This window comes from Thalassophryne amazonica, chromosome 14, assembly GCF_902500255.1.
Source record: "Thalassophryne amazonica chromosome 14, fThaAma1.1, whole genome shotgun sequence".
In the NCBI taxonomy this organism is placed as follows: domain Eukaryota; kingdom Metazoa; phylum Chordata; class Actinopteri; order Batrachoidiformes; family Batrachoididae; genus Thalassophryne; species Thalassophryne amazonica.
In genome coordinates this window covers 13,177,129-13,197,342 of record NC_047116.1, presented here as the reverse complement: position 1 = coordinate 13,197,342, position 20,214 = coordinate 13,177,129, and the positions used below count along the sequence as shown (strand labels likewise).

Sequence of the window (20,214 nt, the reverse complement as noted above, 5' to 3'; positions counted from 1 at the left end):
TGCTGTCAGCATGCCAACTGCACGCTCCCTCAAATCTTGCGACATCTGTGGCATTGTGCTGTGTGATAAAACTGCACCTTTCAGAGTGGCCTTTTATTGTGGGCAGTCTAAGGCACACCTGTGCACTAATCATGGTCTCTAATCAGCATCTTGGTATGGCACACCTGTGAGGTGGGATGGATTATCTCAGCAAAGGAGAAGTGCTCACTATCACAGATTTAGACTGGTTTGTGAACAATATTTGAGGGAAATGGTGATATTGTGTATGTGGAAAAAGTTTTAGATCTTTGAGTTCATCTCATACAAAATGGGAGCAAAACCAAAAGTGTTGCGTTTATATTTTTGTTGAGTATATATATAGAGAGAGAGAGAGAGAGAGAGAGAGAGAGAGAGAGAGAGAGAGAGAGAGAGAGAGAGAGTTTTGCAGATATAACTGCTGATTCACTGTGCCCCGTGATTCACTGTGCACTGGTTTCCCTTACCCCATAATGACAATGTAAAGTATTTCCAACCTTTGCCATGAAGCTCAAAATTGAGCTCAGGTGCATCCTGTTTCCACTGATCATCCTTTAGATGTTTCTGCAGCTTAACTGGAGTCCACCTGGGGTAAATTCAGTTGATTGGACACGATATGGAAAGACACACACCTGTCTACATATAAGGTCCCACAGTTGACAGTGCATGTCAGAGGACAAAGCAAGCATGAAGTCCAAGGAATTGTCTGTAGACCTCTGAGACAGGATTGTCTCGAGGCACAAATGTGGAGAAGGGTACAGGATCATTTCTGCTGTTTTGAAGGTCTCAATGAACACAGTGGCCTCCATCATCCATAAATAAGAAGTTCTGAGAAGTTCAACAAGACTTGAGGCTGTAATTGCTAAAGATGCATCAACAAAGTATTGAGCAAAGGGTGTGAATACTTATGTACGTGTGATTCCTTAGTTTTTTATTTTTTTAATAAATTTTCAAAAGTTAAAAATAAAAAAACTTTTCATGTTGTCATTATGGGGTGTTGTGTATAGACGTTTGAGGGGAAAAAAATGAATATACTCCATTTTGGAATAAGGCTGTAACATAACAAAATGTGGAAAAAGTGATGTGCTGTGAATAATTTCCAGGTGCAGAGTAGACATGGAAATCTGGTCTAAGTCCAAGTTTCAAGGTACACGTTTCCAGTGAAGACAGCATGGAATTTGAACCTTGAGTATGTACTTGCTCCTTCAGGTCGTCTACTGGAGTGAATTCAATATATTTACAGCAGAATCTTCCCCCCCAAAAAATACTTTAAAAGCATTAAAATTAGTTTTTTTTTGGGGGGGGGGGGGGTATATGGTACATTAATATCTAGAAATACTTTAATTTCTAGATTTTAATACAAAGTACACTTTGTCAATTTTGCAGATAATTAAGGCTGTGCTCGAGTAATATTTTGTTGTCTTATCACACATTTTGTAATTGTTAATAGAAAGGATTTGTTTTCCCGGGTCTTCCACTTTGGTCTTGTGTTCAAAGGCTGTCACAAGAAGACATTCAACAATCTGAACACAATCTGATTTTCCACCTCCAAAGCACGATCGCAATATCACAGCTGTGGACGTGGAATGACTTTAATTACACCTGTGCTTTTTTATTCTATATGACACATTAACACCTCTCCTGTGGGAGGAAAAAACACCTCCAAGCTTAAAAACAAGAAGCTGCCTTTTTCAAAAAAGGATGTGATTTCAAACAAAACAAATACTGTGTGAGTGTGTGTGTTAAAGGTTAGGAAACGTGCCACTTCCTGTTGGGCCCAAAAGCTCTTCCTGTGATGAAACTTCTGATGTTTTGTTGTTTCTCTTCACCCCTCAACAAGTACTTTCTCAAAAAAAAAAAAAAAATGTACATATGATGCCCGATGACAAACATGGAAAACATAACATCACTGGTTCTCAACATGAGGTCCAAACCTCCCACAGGGGGGCGCCAAAGATCACAGGAGAGTGTGTTTGAGGTCGAGTCTGCTGTGACCTTGTCAGAATTAGAAGCTAAATAAGGTCAAAAGAACACACCGACTGGACAATGAAATCTAATGAAAAAGATCTTTTTCCCCCCTTTGGATGAACCAAAGAGAAAAGGAGGGGAAACTACTCCCTCACTCATCTTCAACTGTGGGGCAACGGCTCCAGCAGGGGCCACATTAGCCACCTCTGACTGGGGGAATCCTGAGTGTTCATAGGCCAGTGTAGAGATATAATCTCTCGACCTAGTCCTGGGTCTTCCTTGTAGTCTCTTCCCAGATGGACGTGCCTGGGGAGACACCCAGGAGGCATCCTTACCAGATGCCCGAACCACCTCGGCTGGCTCCTTTTAACACAAAGAAGCAGTGGCTCTTCTCTGAGCTCCTCATGAATGAGTGAGCTACTCCCTTCGAGATAAGTTAAGAAGCTCACTCATTCATGAGTGAGGTTCTTAACTTATTTCAAAGGGAGAAACCAGCCACCCTCCTGAGGAAACCCATTTCAGGCACTTGTACCTGTGATCTAGTTGTTTTGGTCATGACCCAACCCTCATGACAATAGGCAAGAGTAGGAACGAAGCTTGACCAGTAGATCGAGAGCTTCACTCCCTTTTCGTCACAGCAATACTGTAGAGCAAATACAATACCTCCCTGCTCCACCGATTCTCCAACCAATCTCACACTCCATTGTCGCCTCACTTATGCACAAGACCCCGAGGTACTTGAACTCCATTTTGGGCAAGACCTCATTCCTTACCCGGAGTAGCCAGTCCATCGGTTTCCTGCTGAGAACCATGGTCTCAGATTTAGAGGTACTGATCCTCATCCCAGCCACTTCACACTCAGCTGCGAACTGACCCAGTGAGTGGTGGAGATCACAGGTTTCTGACGCCAACAGGACCATATCATCTGCAAAAAGCAGTGATGAGACCCTGAGCACACCAAAGTGAAGACCCTCTTCTCCCCAATTACGCCTCGATATCCTGTCCATGAATATCACAAAGAGCATTGGTGACAAGGTGCAGCCTGGCGGAGGCCAACCCCCACCGGAAACCAGTCCAATTCCTGCTGAGAACTGGAACATGCTTTGTGAGTACAGAGATTGGATGGCCCTGAGAAGGGACCCCCCCTCACTCCATACTGCCGCAGCACCTCCCACAGTATCTCCCGGGGTACCCGATTATTGACATTGATCATACAGGTGTTTTTTATTATGTCAGTCAATTTCTCACGCTAAATTAACTTGAAAAGTGTCATACATGCAGAAATAATCGAGTGAAACCATAGATTGTATATATGCTGAACAAAGCCTGCATGACCTCACCCATAGCTTTTCTATGGAGTCCCGGAACAGTCAAAATGACCCCCTTGTCTGGGTTTTGGGATGTTGAGAGCCCCGCCTGCACTGATTCACGATGAACTCATTAATGCATGAAGGGGTGGAGCATGGGTGGCTCAATGTGTGATGAAAAAAGCCTGAACACGCCCCTTTCTTCAAGTCCGAACCACCAGCTAACAGGCCGACATTGGTTCGGATGTTTATTAAATCATATTTTTGGGGACTGCGTGGTGGTTCTACTCATGATTTGTTTTGGTGTGGACATTAAGCTTTGAGACGCTTATTTTTTCAGTAATCGTGCATAATAATCATAATCATGCTAACACTGTTAGCATACAACATGAAATCTGAGGAGAATTTCACTCAGCATGAATAATGCAGCAGAGACAAATTGGGTGATCCGTTATACCATTTCAAAACACAAAAAGCCATGTTATTGCGGGTGTTTGTAATAAAATACTCCAAACAAACTGAGAGCCTCCGTTGCCAGCGGACTCAAAACACCCACGAGCACAATTATAGACAACTTTATGGCTTAAAACATCTTAAACTAAGATGTTCGAAAAAATTCACCCCCATACAGTTGTCATGTAGGAGGAAACTATCAATCCAGACCAAAACAGTTTTTCTTTGTACCAGGCTGTAAACATGTTTTTTTTTTTTCTGCTATAAAGTTGAACATTTTAACATGGACTCCTGTGGAAATCTGCTCTGTTTTGGAACCATCCTCAAGGGACTTCCAGGTCAGGGTCAAAATACATGATCGAGGTTTACTGCTTGAGTGAAACCTTGTGCACATCTGGATAAGGATCCAGATTTGTGAGCTGTCACAGTAATCCCAGAAATTATCCATAAACATTGAAATTTCACTATTTTTATTAGCAGAAAAGCAAGAGTCCATTACAAAATTCACCTATTGTTCAGCCTTGGTGGAGGCATACATTCTAAGTCTAATTTATACCTCTTAACTTAAAAAACGTTAGTGCCCAGGATGCCTTAAAATTGTGACTAAACTTGAAAAGTAAATTGAAGAAACTTTTACAATGATTCAACCAATGCATCATCACTTTTTATACTCCCAAATCAGAGATTTATGAATTTGTGCTGAACAATACATTTCACTACATGGAAAAGGACATATATGCAGGTGCACGGGTTGCTTTGAAACAGGAACTTTTTTGTTGTGAGCCAGGTGCATGAGTCCATGACAATAAAAATAAGTCTTGGCAACTCCATAAAATATTGTTTAGGTAACATACATTGATTTGTGAACCTGTCTTTGAGACTGGAACAGGGGTTTGTCTTGGAACAAAAGAGACTGTGGCCCAAAGCCAAGGGTGGTTGGAGTTTGCAGATCGGATCAAAAACCAAACGTGACAAAGATATGACTTGATGGTCAAAACAGAACCTGTTGCTCAGCATCAAAACTGAACTCAATCATTCTGTAATGACTGTGTCATTACAAAAGTGACCTAAACCTTTCACGTTCAGACAAACGAACATTTTAAGGCAGCCAGAACCCAAACTTAAAAAAGAAAAAAAAAGTCTTTTTTGACTGGTTGGTTGTCCTTAACAAAACATCTGTAAAAAAAATACAACACTACCATGTCTATATAATTTACTAAACTACTCTCACTAGTGGGGAAAGCAGCAAAATTTGAATGTAGGTGACTTGTTGTCTGCAGAAGTCCGGCAGAGACTCTTCCAGCTCTGTGTCAAGGTGCGTTATGCTCCGCCATGCTGAACTCCGCCTGGTGGCAGGTGTAATAGAAGGATTCTTAGTTCTTCTTTCTGTGGTAATCACAACTTTCCTGAGCGAGAACATACTAAAAAAGACAGTTGGATTTCACTTCTACTTCAAATTCTCAGATAGTCCTTCTTTAACCTTATGCAACAGGGTCCATTGTGGCAGCCTGAAGGATCGAACCAGGTTGGGAGTCCTTTTCCTAAAACACCACAATGGGTGACCCATGGTGGCTTCAACAGTTTACTCAAACCTGAACGATCTCCTGTCTGTGAGTCTCTCAGTGGGTGTACCTAAAGTAGAATTGTTGAGTGGAATTTTGTTTCCGTCAATGACATCCTTGGAGGAGTCTTCAGGTGAGGTCTTCACTGCACTGGAGAAGGATATGCTGATCTGCAACTTTAGAAGCTGCCGGACTTTCCTCTTGTAGCCCTTACAGGCAAAGAAGTAGATGAATGGATCCAAGCAGGAGTTGAGATTCATCAGACAAACTGTGATGTGCAGTGAAACCTGAAAGGCTGTGAGGTCAGTGCAGTCAGGGCTAGATGTCAGTTTGCGGATCATGTACTGCATGATGTCAATGTGATATGGGCTGAAACAGATGATGAACACCAGGGACACACAGCAGATCACGCCAATGGCCTTACGGCTTCGACCAGACTTTTCTGTCAGGCGGTTTTTTTTGGCCATGAGAAAGAGTTTAAAGCACAGCATGGTGTAGCTCACCAGAATGATGACCACAGGGATGACGTAACCAAGGAATACTGCACCAATCAGTATCGTAGCAATGTTATCCACCGTCTCAAAGTTGGGGTATTCCATGCAGGTGATGTAGCCATCAGGTTCCTGGTTGGTCATGGGCATTCCAAGGAGTGGTAGAGTCTGTACAAGGACCAGGACCCAGACAGCAACACAAATGTAGCGCACATAGCTGACTTTCCGGAGTCGACCATAGCGCAAAGGCAGAACCACAGCAATGAAACGATCTATGCTGAGGCAGGTCATAAAATTGACTCCTGCATAGGTGTTGATGTAGAATATGAGGCCTGAGATTTTACACACCACCTCACCCAGGTACCAATGGAAGCCCAGGGCATAGTAGACCATCCGTACAGGAAGCGACAGGGTAAAGAGGATGTCAGAAATGACCAGGTTGAGAGAGTACAAGGTGGTGGAGTTCATCTTTTTCAGGTTGGGACGGATGACATGGAGTGCCAGGCAGTTCCCCGACAGTCCCACACAGAACACAAGGCAGTAAACAAGAGGCATGAAGATCCTGGCATAGTTCCGGTGGGCGTACAGGGTGGTGCAGGCTGAGTTATTGCCGGGTGGGAGGGTAAGGGTCACAGGTAGAGTGGTCGAGCTCATCTTGATATTCTGGCAACGAGTAACTGTAAAGAAGAAAATGTGTCAATGTTTCATTTAAACTCTGATTTTCTTATAACAAACTCAATCAAGTTGAAGTCCAACAGAAATGGCAATGTAAACAAAATCATACAGCAGGGTGACTGTCGTTCCTTTGAGTATCCAGATATTCACTAATTTCTCATGTACATCAAAAACACAAATCCCTAAAACCTCTCAACCTTGGCACACAGTCCTATACAGGCCTCGAGGTCCATTGGTGCCACTGCTTATCCCCGGATACCATAGTGTGAAACAGATGAGTCTGTGGCTCCCCCTGGAGGGCACGCCAGTCCATTGCAGGTTGTGGCTGGTGAAGCAGCCAGCTTGCCAGCTGCAACTCGTCAGCAAAAAATGGTTAAATTAAACTGTTGTGCCATCATTTCTTTATATTTCCAAACAATAATGTCTTAATAAATGGCTTTTTCAATTTTAAATAAATACATTTTAACCTGATTTACATTCTGATGAGGACATTTACAAATTATGAATTATTGTCATTTTCATTAAAAATATAAAATATGATATGAGGACAATATTACACTTTCATTTTCATTTGAGTAATTGTCAATAATTTCAAACTGATCAATTTCCAGTTGATTTATGAACAAATCACAGTTTAACATGTATGAAACCCTCAGTCATGTCAAAAATTTTCTTGTGGTGCGCGACACCACCTTCAGGTTTTTCTCAAGCTGTTCAGGTCAGAGAATAAACACCTTCATGTCTGTCAGTTTCAGAGTTTTATAAGGCCACGGACTGAAAAATTCAACATGAGTGGGAAGAGACAAACAAATCTGAACTAACCTGATGAGTTCCGAGCAACAATTTAAAACTTTTTATTATTATTATTATTATTGTTATTTAAATGATTGGTTAATTAATACTTTGTAGTCTGGGTGATATCTTTTTTTAATAGTTGTCTATGATATCATGATTTAAAATTTTAACCTGTTCCAATACATATGGCACCAAAGAATAAAATAATAAATAAATAAATAAATAAATAAAATAAAAATAATAATAATAAAAGAAAGTAAGACTCCGTCCATAATTTATTTAACTCACAGGACATACTGCTTTGTTTGCGGCCTTGTTTGTGGCTAAAAGTGACCAGGCGGAAATCTGTGAACAATTCCAGGGTTGTGCTGTGATTGTGAATACAGCTGCACCACTTTACTCTCAGAAATGCTCGTGCTGAGAGACAACGTATGGGAGGAAGTCAGCTTCCCCAGCTTCTTTGCCAGACTCAGTTGGAAAGTTTTATTCTCCGAGGTGAAACTATGAAGGTGAACAAGCACATTTCCTCACAAATAAGTTGGCTTCCTGGCCGAAACAGAAACAATATGTTGCAAACGTCTTCCTTTTTTAACCTGTTTTACAAGGGGAATGTTCTCTTTTACTGAAGCAAAACTGTTGTTTGTCAGTGTCATAACACTTCAATATGCAGATGATATGCTGTTTTTCCATTCAGAATTGATGCGAAGATTTGAAGTCAGAATATGTCGATTTTTACCTTCGCGAACAATTTGTCAATTCAATCAATTCAGTTTATTTGTAGAGCCCCAAATCACAACAAAGCTGCCTCAAGGCACTTCAATGTGGGTAAGGTCTACCTCTGAATATCTACACAGAATACTGAGGATGTACTCTGTAAAAATCAGATTGCTAAATTCTCAGACAAATATTTAAAAGTATTTTTACTTTTCACAGGTACACTCATCCAAAACTAGTTGACTTCATTCAAAAAAATCCCATGCCAACCCTTTATCTTAAAAAAAAATCTTAAAAAATCATCTTAAAAAATGTACATAGTTTACTATGTACATTTTTACAAATTTGAAACTAAACAGGTTATGTTAACATAAATCTTTAACCAGATGTGGTAAACTTAAAGTTCTGTGTTCATACAACTTAACCTGTTAGATTTCACCTTTAAAAAAAAAAAGGTTTAAGATTTTCCATGAGATTTTCCAGAGTGGAATATCAAACTCTGAATGAAAACGCATGAATTCAGACTAGTCAGTTACTGTCATAGATTTAAAAAAAAAGGGAAAACCCAAAAGAAACTGACCTGTTTAAGTCTTGCAATCTCACAATGATGAATCCATTAATTATCTCCAGTTTGGACTAGAGCAGCTGCTGCACATTTGGGTACTTTTTACTCAATAAATGATGTTATATTTTACATTTTCAAATTGCCCGCTATAACCTGTACGCTGCCATATTTCTTGGTTGCAATATTCTTCGTACAAATAATTCACAAAACAGAATTTGTGCTCTTCCTGTGATGCCAGTGCGCACCATTAAAGGTGACAATCAGTCAAACTTGGCAGGTGAAACTTACCAGACAGATGGAATATATTTGTCTTTAGATGTTGCCCTCAGTGACGCCGTATTGAAGGTATGGCAGCATTTATCTCAGATACTGGACACGTTGCAGCAGCACTGCAGCCACGCTGCCCTGAGCGAGAGCAGCATGACAGACACAAATCAAGATCTGTATCTGCTGCTGGTAACTATAGTGACAAATATCCTGTTGTAGCTCTTTCTCTCTCTCTCTCTCTCTCTCTCCCCCCTTCACACTAAATGTGAAAGTCTCTCTCTCAGTTTTGCTACAACTTTCTGTACCTCTGAGCTCAGTCTGTGGACACTAAAGTTTCATAATCCATGCGTGATTTTTAATTTAGCCAAAACTTGTCTCTGAGGCCGATATGTTTACGTGTGAGTCCATGCAGAAAAAAATGTTGGTTTCTTACATGTTGTGCCATGTGTGCACCCTCGGGAGGATGTGGTTTCAGATGTACAGATAATACTACTTTTGTTAAATACTTTAAGATTTATTTTGTTTTGTTTTTTAGTTTTGCAATGGGGTTTTTAAACAAAGTGAAAAATCTCTTTTCCTGTGACTGCTTTGTGTCACGACCTGTTTGTTCACATCTTTATTTTTGTGTCTGATTAATTTCCCTTTGCTTTGTACAAAGTGTGACAACAAATACGGAACTTCCCTTTTGCTCCAGAAACACCTTTGTTTTGATGTTTGTGCTCAGAACCACTTCAGGAAAAAGGAAACCCAAATGCACAGATTATTTCAGAGAATGTTGGTGCAAAGTCCCAGACGTGAAGAGAAAACAGTGGCCAATTTATTACAACAGCATTCTAAAGCTGTGTGTCATATTGTGCAGCAAGTTAGTGCAGACTACATGTGGTATTGAATGCAGAACCCGTGACACAAGCGCTTGTGGACATGCATACAATGGTTCTTTGCAAAGTGCCTTTATTTTCATTGTACATACTCGTATACACAACGAAATTTGTCCTCTGCATTTAACCATCTTAATTGCTGCAAACAATCCACCCACTCGGAGCAGTGGGCAGCCACAGTCCGACACCCGGGGACCAACTTCAGATGTAGAGACGCTGCCTTGGTCAGGGCCAGAGAAAGGAGCAGACCCTAAATAAGTATGTTTTTGATTGTGGGAGGAAACCGGAGTACCCAGAGGAAGCCCACGCAGACACAGGGAGAACATGCAAACTACAAAGAAAGGGTGGGAAATGATCTCACAACCTTCTTGCTGTGAGGCATTAGTGCTAACCACTAAGACACCATGTACAGTCGATGTGTGAAATGTATTCTACTAGTGCATTGCCCGTGGGGATCCATGAGCTCTAGATGGGGTCATGTTTATAAAGTTTCTATAATTACTTTAACTGAAAGTGCAGGAAATTAAGATGAGAAAGTTTTGTGAATAATCATATTGATTATTTGGCACATTTAACTGATGTCATGTTTTACAGCTGGCAAGGTTGAGATATTTCCTTTGTTCAGAGCTTGTCTGGTTGCCAGAGACTGGTTAATGGTGATATCAACATCTGTTGTTCACTGTTTTTTTTACCTGATATCCATAATTTTTCCAAAAGTATTAGTCCTATCAACTTTTCATTTTTGTGGCTTCATCTTTGACCCAAAATACATACGATAATACTATACTATGTACTATATATATACTATATACTATATACTATAATAATACTCGTAAGCATACCAAAAAGCAAACGTCAGCTCTCCCCAGTTTCTCCATGATCAAAGTTACACTCATGCACACATGCACACTCAGAGGCCACTTGGCTTTTAATATATAGATACTTTTCAGCAAAAATAAAATGCATCTGTTAACATCTGAAAACTGTCTTCTGCTGAAGAGTGCACCATTATTTTCATGGTAGTATGCATGTAGATTATATTTCCAGAACAGATTTGTGTCTTTGAAGGCACTGATGATCTCTCTCACACACTCACACACTCACACACACACACACACACACACACACACACACACACACACACACACACACACACCTGCAATGACATCGGTCACAATCATAAATAACAATTTGCATTGTATTTTTAGTTTACAATGGTAAATAGACTGCATTTTTATAGTGCTTTTTAATGATCAAAGCGCATTAAAGTGATACCTCACCAGTGATGCCGGTAATGGGTTACTTAGTAACGCGTTACTCTAATCTGACCACTTTTTTTAGTAATGAGTAATCTAACGCGTTAATCTTTCCAAATCAGTAATCAGATTAAAGTTACTTCTCCAAGTCACTGTGTGTTACTATTATTTTTGCATTGTGGGTCGATAGCAGCATTAAACTTGGTCTGTGGGCAGGAGGTCGGGGTTGGACTGAACTACACACTTTAAGCGAGCTGTGAGCTTTTCATCCGTGGTTTTCTGCAACAGCTACAACTTGTCCTCACCTCTTAAAGCGTGGTGACAACAGCACACCTGCAATGAGTTTTACAAAGACATTTTTATGCTTTTTTTTTCTCCTTTATTTAGAATTCTGAGCTGAGCCGCTCCGTATCTGCTCGTTAAAAACAGCTGATCCTCCGCGACGCGTCAACAACTAACACTATTTTCCACTCAAATGCACATAAACTCTCTTTCTGAGGACCAACTACTCACTGGTTTGGATCACCATGTCTCACCACGTTGCAAATTTTTTGAACGTTTAAATCTTTCCTGACTTGTGCCACCCAGTGGCAGTGCCAAGGGGGGGCTTGGGGGGGCTTAAGCTCCCCCAATAATGAGCCAAGCCCCCCATAATTCTGCCAATAATGTGAATAGCGACTGACATATTTGTGGATCTCAACTGCAGTTTTGCACTGCGAATGTCTTAATATTGCATAACTGAGCAAAGTGATGAATGTGTGTGTTCAGTGATCCACCAGTACTGAACAGTGTTGCCACAGTTACTTTGAAAAAGTAATCCAATTACTGATTACTGATTACTCCTTGAAAAAGTAACTTAGTTACTTTACTGATTACTCAATTGTATAAGTAACTAAGTTAGATTACTAGTTACTTTTTTAGTTACTTTCCCCAGCTGCCGACAACAACCCATGTCAACATGACAATGATACCTGTTATGCCAAAACTCACTTTATAGTCACCCTTTCTTGACTTCAATGAAAACAAATACTTGTTTTATAAAAAGTAAAATAAAGACCTCTTTCTTGACCTCATATTTAACTGTTGACAGCACTGTAACAGTAAAACCTGCAATTTCAAACCTACATTGTTTATAAATGTAACTATTAAATTCTAACATTTTTCTAATATTTAAATTCTCTAAACATTTTACTTGTCGAAATTATTATTTTAAGCAGTATTAGTAGTTGTAGTACAAAACGGCTTCAAAACTGGACCTTTAATCTAGGGGTGTTGTGGGGGAGGGGGGCACATCCCTGCCCCACGCCCCCATTCCACCTGGATTCGCCCCTGCTTTGGCGTTTGAGCACAAAGAATGGATAACATTTATTTATGCAGAAAACAGGACCAGATTTACAGGTAAGAAAGTTTTATTGCGTTTTCACATCATGTGGTCCTCAGAAAGAGAGTTTAGGTGCATTTGAGTGGAAAACAGTGTTAGTTGTTGACGCGTCGCGGAGGATCAGCTGTTTTTAGCGAGCAGATACAGAGCAGCTCAGCTCAGAATTCTAAATAAAGGAGGGAAAAAGTATAAAAATGTCTTTGTAAAGCTCAGTGCAGGTGTGCTGATCACCGCGCTTTAAGAGGTGAGGACGAGTCGAGCAGCTGCAAAAAAACGCGGATGAAAAGCTCACAGCTCTCTTAAAGTGGGCAGTTCAGTCGAACCCCGACCTCCTGCCCACAGACCAAGTTTAATGCTGCTATCGACCCACAATGAAAAATAATAGTAACACACAGTGACATGGAGAAGTAACTTTAATCTGATTACTGATTTGGAAAGATTAACGCGTTAGATTACTCGTTACTAAAAAAAAGTGGTCAGATTAGAGTAACCGGCATCACTGGTACTGAATCACCCTTCACAAACAGAATTTTTAGTTTTGCAAATAAACATTTATTTGTAAAAACCCACACACAAGTTACAAATCAGAAATTTGTGTTTGTGGATCACAAAGCATGTGTACAAATCAAAGGATATTTGGGCTAGATTGTATACAAACTTCATAAAGAATGTTTCTGTGTAGGCTCTCAGTTGTCCAGGTGGTTTCCATAGTAGAGAAGCTTGAATCTTCGACTGGACTGGGTTGCTTGACGTGAGGACATTTCGCTTCAAATTGCAGAAGCTTCCTCAGCTAAAATTCTTGCTCTGGTAGTCTGACTTCTGTCTTGACTCTTATAGAGAAGAATAAACAGAAGCCACAAAAGCTGGAGTTTTAAACCTAACCAGACCCCTCCTACCGAGATGCAGACTGCTATAGGCCAGTGACTAAACAATAGCTCTAATTAGCACCTATTGTGCTCTAGTTAGCACCCTCCTAATGACAGGGCAGCTGTCCCTCCTAATGATGGGACGGACACCTCTCCTGATGGCTCCCTTGATGACTCTCCTGATGACGTGAATGACTCTTTACCATGAATAAAAGACTGAAACTGCTTTGACCTGAGTACCCCATTGTAAACAGGGGTCAAAGCGTGTCTCAGACCCCCTCCTCGGTTAAGGCTGGGTTTCAGCTGTTTCACATAGAATGTCTCCTTGACCCCTCTCTCAAACCATTTCTTCGCTCTGGCTAAGATTTTAACTTCCTTGTCCTCAAACATGTGGTTAGTGTCTTTAAGGTGGAGATGAACTGCAGACTGAGGTCCACTGGCGCCCTCTCTGCTGTGCTGGTATAACCTTTTGTGTAAAGGTTGCTTAGTCTCACCTATGTAGTGTTTGTTACAGTTTTCCTGACATCTGATAGAATACACTACATGGCTCTGTTTGTAACTAGGGATCCTGTCCTTAGGGTGAACTAATTTCTGTCTCAAGGTGTTAATCGGTTTAAAGTAAACTGGGATTTTGTGCTGTCTGAAGATCCTCTGTAGGTTTTCCCCTACTCCTGCTAAATAAGGGAGAGACACTCCTATTCTTCTTGTCTCTGTCTCCTTTCTATCTGGTCCCTTTGTTCTCTGGGACTTCTGCACTTTGTCCAGGGACCATCGTGGGTACCCACATACTGTGAGGGCTTTCCGGACAAGTTGTTGTTCTTTAGCCCTTCCCTCTGCAGTTGTGGGCACCTGTAGGGCTCTGTGTTGAAGAGTCCTGATCACCCCGAGCTTGTGTTCAAGGGGGTGGTTTGAGCCAAAGAGCAGATATTGGTCAGTGTGAGTTGGTTTTCTGTAAACCCCTGTCTGGAGCAGCCTGTTCTCTCCAATCATAACATCACAGTCCAAGAAGGCTAAATGGTTGTTTCTGGCATCCTCACGTGTGAACTTGATATTGGAATCCACCGAGTTGATGTGTTCTGTAAAGTCCTCAAACTCCTGTTGCTTGATTTTAACCCATGTGTCATCGACATATCTGAACCAGTGACTGGGAGAGATGCCCGTGAAAGATGTCAAGGCTGTCTTCTCCACTCGCTCCATGTACAGATTGGCCACAATGGGGGATACCGGAGACCCCCTCGCACAACCATGAATCTGCCTGTAGTAATTCCCCCTAAACAGGAAATACGTGGTGTTGAGACAGATCTCCAAGAGTTGGCAGATGTGGTCTGGTGTGAGTTTGGTCCTTTCAAGTAGAGACACATCCTCCAGCAGTCTCTGCCTCACAGCTGAGATGGCCTCAGCAGTGGGGATGCAGGTGAACAACGATGTCACATCAAATGACACCATAGTTTCATCTGCCTCCAGCTGCAAGAATTTTAGCTGAGGAAGCTTCTGCGATTTGAAGCGAAACATCCTCGCGTTAAGCAACCCAGTCCAGTCGAAGATTCAAGCTTCTCTACTTCATAAAGAATCACTTTTTTTTGTATATTGTTTACAACAAAGTTTCTCAGGCTATATCTTTTACTTACTTTTATCAAATGGTTATGACCTCGGTGTTAAATTGGCAATAAATCTTTGATACAGACGATTTGTGTAAAGTTGATTCCATGTATTGTCTTGAGCACCATTTCAATGAATTCAGTTTATATACCTATGTGCAAGTTTACTGAAATTGCAATCATTCTAAGTGATGTGTATGTGCATTGATACCACATTTTAGAGGAGCACGGGTGACTAAAACATATACCTTGGTATTTATAAAGCAATTTACTATATATTGTTCATTTCGATGAAATTTTGTGGAGCCCCTCCAACTTTTAACCTAGCTTCCCCTCAGCCCCCCAAACAAAGATTTCCTCGCACTGCCACTGCTGCCACCTATTACCACCTTTTACACCCCATTTCAGGCCCCAGTTTGTTTGTTTGTTTTTTGTTTGTTTGTTTGTTTTTTTGCACCACAAATGTCGACAATTGTGTGTCAAAAATCTGCAGTGGCAGACCGACTAAAGACTTCAAAGTGCTCTTTATGATAAAAACAAAACTAAACAAAAAAATCAAACACACAACAATAAACACAAAAATTTGAAATTGTAAACACATTTTCAACATTTCAAAATAGATAATTTATAATCCAATAAAACTGCAAATACCAGCGTATGTCAAATTGAAATAAGCCACTACTAATTTTAAGCAACAGAAAAGAAATATGTTTTCAAATGAGCCTCGGGGTGTTTCCACACCTGAAAGTTCAGAACATGATCTGGAACTAAGTTCATGGTTTGATTTGGTCTTGTTAGTTTGGTTTCACATTGCAATGCTCCGTTCAGTGTTCACACTAAACAAATTTCCACACCGTACATTACACCCGGTCATCTATGTAGGCCGCGTTGCCCTTTACTTGACATTGACTGGTGAGGGGAGGCAATGATCAAGTGGTTAAAACTGGCTTGTGATCAGAGGATCTTTTATTCAAATCCCCTGGAAAATCACAATGGACATGAAACTGATATAAATGTCATCGATGGAAAACCCAGAAAATAGGTCCTACCACGTATTTGCTCCATCCGCCCGATAAACGAGCTGTTTCTAATGACAGGTAGATGAGCTAATCATTGAAATCACCTGTTTCATGTGCACAGGTAGAAGCAATTCACTGTTGGACTTTAACTCACTGAGGCTGGGATTTTCCACCTGTGATAAATGCAGATCATTTGATTGATCAGTGGACGGGCAAGCGTCTGACGGGTTGTTTTCAATTTGGCCGGTAGTTCGGTTTCAATGGGAAAAATCTTTATGTTTTTTCCAAGTAGAAAAATTACGAATAAAATTTGTCTCCTGTTGCCAAAATGTACTCTCAACACTCATTTTTACTACATCCACTTCTTTTCTTCTTCTACTTTTTAATGGCCTCACAGTCCTATAATTGGTCCGAAAGTACCAATCATTTGAAAAGTGTTTTCACACTACAAAGAACTGGGCCATAGTTCAGTTTGATCCATACCAAGCCCATCTCTTTTGGTTGGAGCAAGTTTTCATCCTTTGGTCCAGACTGTGGTCCATTTTGGTGTGAACCAAAGGTCCGGACCAGACAAGGTGGGTGTGACAGTATCCTTAAAAGAATATCCGAGGTGGACATCTTAATGTCTAGCGGCAAACTATTCCAGAAAGTAGGAGCCTTGTGTGTAAAGGCCGTAAAACCTGAGGATTTCTTTTGAACTGGAGGCACCTACAGAAAGCCTGCATCCTGAGGCATGAGAAGGAACATAAAACATGTTCCATAAAACAGGCGGGTGCACAACCATTCAAAGCCTTATGAATCAACAACAAAATCTTAAAATCTGCTTTTATGGTCACAAGAAACATAAAAAACACCAAAACCAGTGCAGTGTGATGGCATCTCCTGATTGTAGTCTAAACTCAAGCAGCCGTATTCAGAGTCATCTGAAGACATCTTGTACACTTATGTAGTAAACTAGAAAGTAAAACATCTGTTCAGTGCTGCCATGGACTGGGTGCTGAGAAGAGCTTTGGAAACTGTCTTTGATGGTGAGGAAATATTTACTTACATCGCTGTGATCTCTGCAAAAATTGATGTCAAGACCTACCCTGATTTAAGAACTTAATGAGATGAGGGAAGCGTTTGCATTGTATAGGTTTGACTGTTCTAGATCTGTTGTATGGCTGGGGGGCCTGGCTGCCTTTTTGTTTCTGTCTTTTGTTTTTCCTTCCAGGTGGCTTGCATTTGGGACTGAGTGGCTGTGTAGCTGAGTTTATCAGGACCTCACCCTGATCACCTGCGGCTCGTCAGGACTCACAGCTGTGGTGCATCTACATGGATTGGAATATGGTGGCATTTAAGACTGGAGTACACAGTGTGTATTTGCCAGAGACTCGACCTTGTGACCAGACGGGTGAGATCGTCGTCTCGAGAGCCATCTCATCATCAGTGGATGCAGAGAACGTCCAGGTTTGATGCACGGTCTGTGAAAGAGGAGGGGGTGAGGTCTCACGCTCGTCAGCACACTTCCTGAGGTACGTTAGATTTTGTGACTAACATTTATACAGTCAGTATATGTGGTGTCCCTCACACCTTGTTATATTGAGCTGTTATGTTAGTCCTTTTTAATCAGCTTCCACTGCAGTGAGTTTGTGAACAGGATGTTCCATACCTGTCAGGAAGTGTTTGCTGTTTGTACACCTTTGAGCGTTCTCTCTGTGTGTTGAGTGTGGACTCACAAGATGATTTCTTCATTCACAGACTCGGTTTGTCGCGGCCACCTGGGGGGTGTCGGCAGGGTCCTTGGGTCCGAACTGGTTCTGGCTCCGGACCGTTAGCGTGCTCTGCTTATTTTATACTGGGTCCTTCAAACGCTGGTCGGTTCTCCGGGCTGCGTCCGACACATAACAAGATCAAGACTAAGATCCAGGCTTTCAACGACCTCCTGAACGTGGCTACCAGAAATCTATCTGTATGAGGTGAAAGTGTGGAACTTGCCACCTCAACAGAAAAATTTGTGTCTCTGGGTTTTCGGCCTTTGCAACACCCGGGAAGTGCTTATGGAGTCATGAGGTCCCTGGTAGAGGGTGACACGGGAGTAGATTTTCACTCCTGTCCCACCCGACTCCTGGTAAAATGACTCCCACTCTCATCCCGCTCCCATTCAGAATGACTCCCACTCCCGTTACTTTCTGTAACTGCAGACTGTATGAAACCAGCATATTTCATGTTTTTTTGTGGTCAGCTTTATTTTATTTTTTGTTAATATACGAGGTCTGTTAGAAAAGTATCTGACCTTTTAATTTTTTTCAAAACCTGATGGATTTGAATCACGTGTGCTTGCATGAGCCATCCTTGAACCTTCGTGTGCATGCGTGTCGATTGTGTCATTTGCTTGTAAGCAGCCTTTGTGTGAGGATGGGTGTAGTCTCTCGTCGTTTTTTCTTTGCAAGGAAACGGCGGAACGACTGGAGCAGCACGACTGCATCAAATTTTGCCAGAAACTGGGCGACAGGCAGGTGGAAACCATTCGGATTATTCAGACGGCTTTCGGTGACGATCCTATGGGCATCACACAGATTAAGGAGTGATACAACCGGTTTAAAGACGTCCGCACAACGGTGGAGAGCGAGCCACCATTGCTGAAATGACCAGATCATTTCCAAAGTGAATGCTGTGGTGATGTGGGACCGTCGTGTGACTATCCGAGAAATTGCGGAAGAGGTGGACATCAGCACTTTTTCAGCACATTCCACTGTGACAGAAGATTTGGCCATAAAAAGAGTTGCAGTGAAATTCATGCCGATGGTTTGGGCATGAAGCTGATGGCGGAACAAAAGCGCCACCGTGTTGAAGTCTAACAGGACATGTTGTGACATGTCCAACTCTTCTACAGTTTCTCGGATAGTCACACGACTGAAAAGCCACCGAAAGCCGTCTGAATCATCCGAATGGTGGAAGAGGTGAGCATGTCACAACATGTCCTGTGAGACTTCAACACAGTGATGCTTTTGTTCCGCCATCAGTTTCCTGCCCAAGCCATCGGCATGAATTTCACTGCAACTCTTTTCATGGCAAAATCTTCTGTCACAGTGGAATGTGCCGAAAAAGTGCTGATGTCCACCTCTTCCGCAATTTCTCGGATAGTCACACGACGGTCCCACATCACCACAGCGTTCACTTTGGAAATGATCCGTTCATTTCAGCATGTTGATGGCCGACCGGAGCGCAGGGAGCTCTCCACTGTTGTGCGGACGTCTTTAAACCGGTTGTACCGCTCCTTAATCTGTGTGATGCCCATAGGATCGTCACCGAAAGCCGTCTGAATAATCCGAATGGTTTCCACCTGGCTGTCGCCCAGTTTCTGGCAAATTTTTGATGCAGTCGCGCTGCTCCAGTCATTCCGCCATTTTCCTTGCAAAGAAAAAAACACAAGAGACTCCACCCATCCTCACACAAAGGCTGCTTACAAGCAAATGACGCAATCGACAGGCGTGAAAAAATTCACACATGCCTGCAGCATTTTCCAAGAAAAAAAAAAAGGTTGGAACAGAGCAGTTTATTCTAAATGTAAGAATGAGTTAAAAATTTTTACAGCCAGTTTTCTTGAGAAATGTCAAAGGATGAATACATGAACATTTCCAAGTAACTGAAGATTTCTTAGACTTCATTTACATCAATCATTCAGAAATACAAACAGTGTGGTACTTTATGGTAAATCTGTGTCAGGTAGGCAGTTCTCAAAAACTAAATGTGAGGGAAGTCACCAAGATGCAACTCTGGAAGAACTTTTGCCTTCTGTGGGTGTGAGTGGAGAAACTGGGAATAGTGCAACATTTTTATTTTTATCTTCATTTTACATACAGTCTCAGCTTTTTCTGATTTGTGGTTGTTTCTGTTGCATTTCTGAAATTACAGAACTGCTATAAAGAAAAGTGTGAACATTTGATTGTGTTTTCAAACTTTGTAGAACAAACACAAACACCAAACTCTTATAAAGAAGGAAATTCACAAACGTGCAGGAAAAACTGAACAATGCAGACTGATTTGACTCTCATGATTTTTGAGGTAATTTCCTTTGAAATAAATAAAATGCAGAGCTGCAGCCTAATAACTTTGAAAAATGACAAAAATCAGCAGCTTGTATTTTTATCATGACTAGAGTTTATTTCCTCTTTTTTCTCCGCCTCAGTCACGTTTTGTGCTTGAACATAAAACAACTACATTAAGTCATCTAAAGTAAATATCTGTGGAAAATAACAGCCTGTTAAAGTTCAGAGTTCTCAGCTGCTTTATGTGATTTCTGCAAAGTTTCTACACATCAGATTTTTTAACACGTGTGTGTGTGATTTTTTTTTATAATGTTCATTCCTATATTCTCATTTTTTACAAGAATTTTGACCATTTATTTCATCTCATAGTTTC

General features: G+C 41.2%; 1 protein-coding gene across 1 annotated transcript; it reads right to left on the bottom strand.

Annotated features, from left to right (window-relative positions):
• Positions 1 to 5,038: 5,038 nt before the first annotated feature.
• On the bottom strand, positions 5,039 to 9,050 carry gpr183a (G protein-coupled receptor 183a). The gene is made up of 2 exons (XM_034186828.1): positions 8,834 to 9,050; positions 5,039 to 6,473 (listed from the first exon to the last, which is right to left on the bottom strand). Exon 2 carries the CDS (start codon positions 6,448 to 6,450, stop codon positions 5,326 to 5,328), a length of 1,125 nt encoding a protein of 374 aa, XP_034042719.1. The 5' UTR covers positions 6,451 to 6,473; positions 8,834 to 9,050; the 3' UTR covers positions 5,039 to 5,325.
• Between the last annotated feature and the right edge of the window lie 11,164 nt (positions 9,051 to 20,214).

Coding starts and splice junctions, on each gene's coding strand:
- gpr183a (XM_034186828.1), bottom strand. CDS start 6,450: ATGAGCTCGACCACTCTACCTGTGACCCTTACCCTCCCACCCGGCAAT.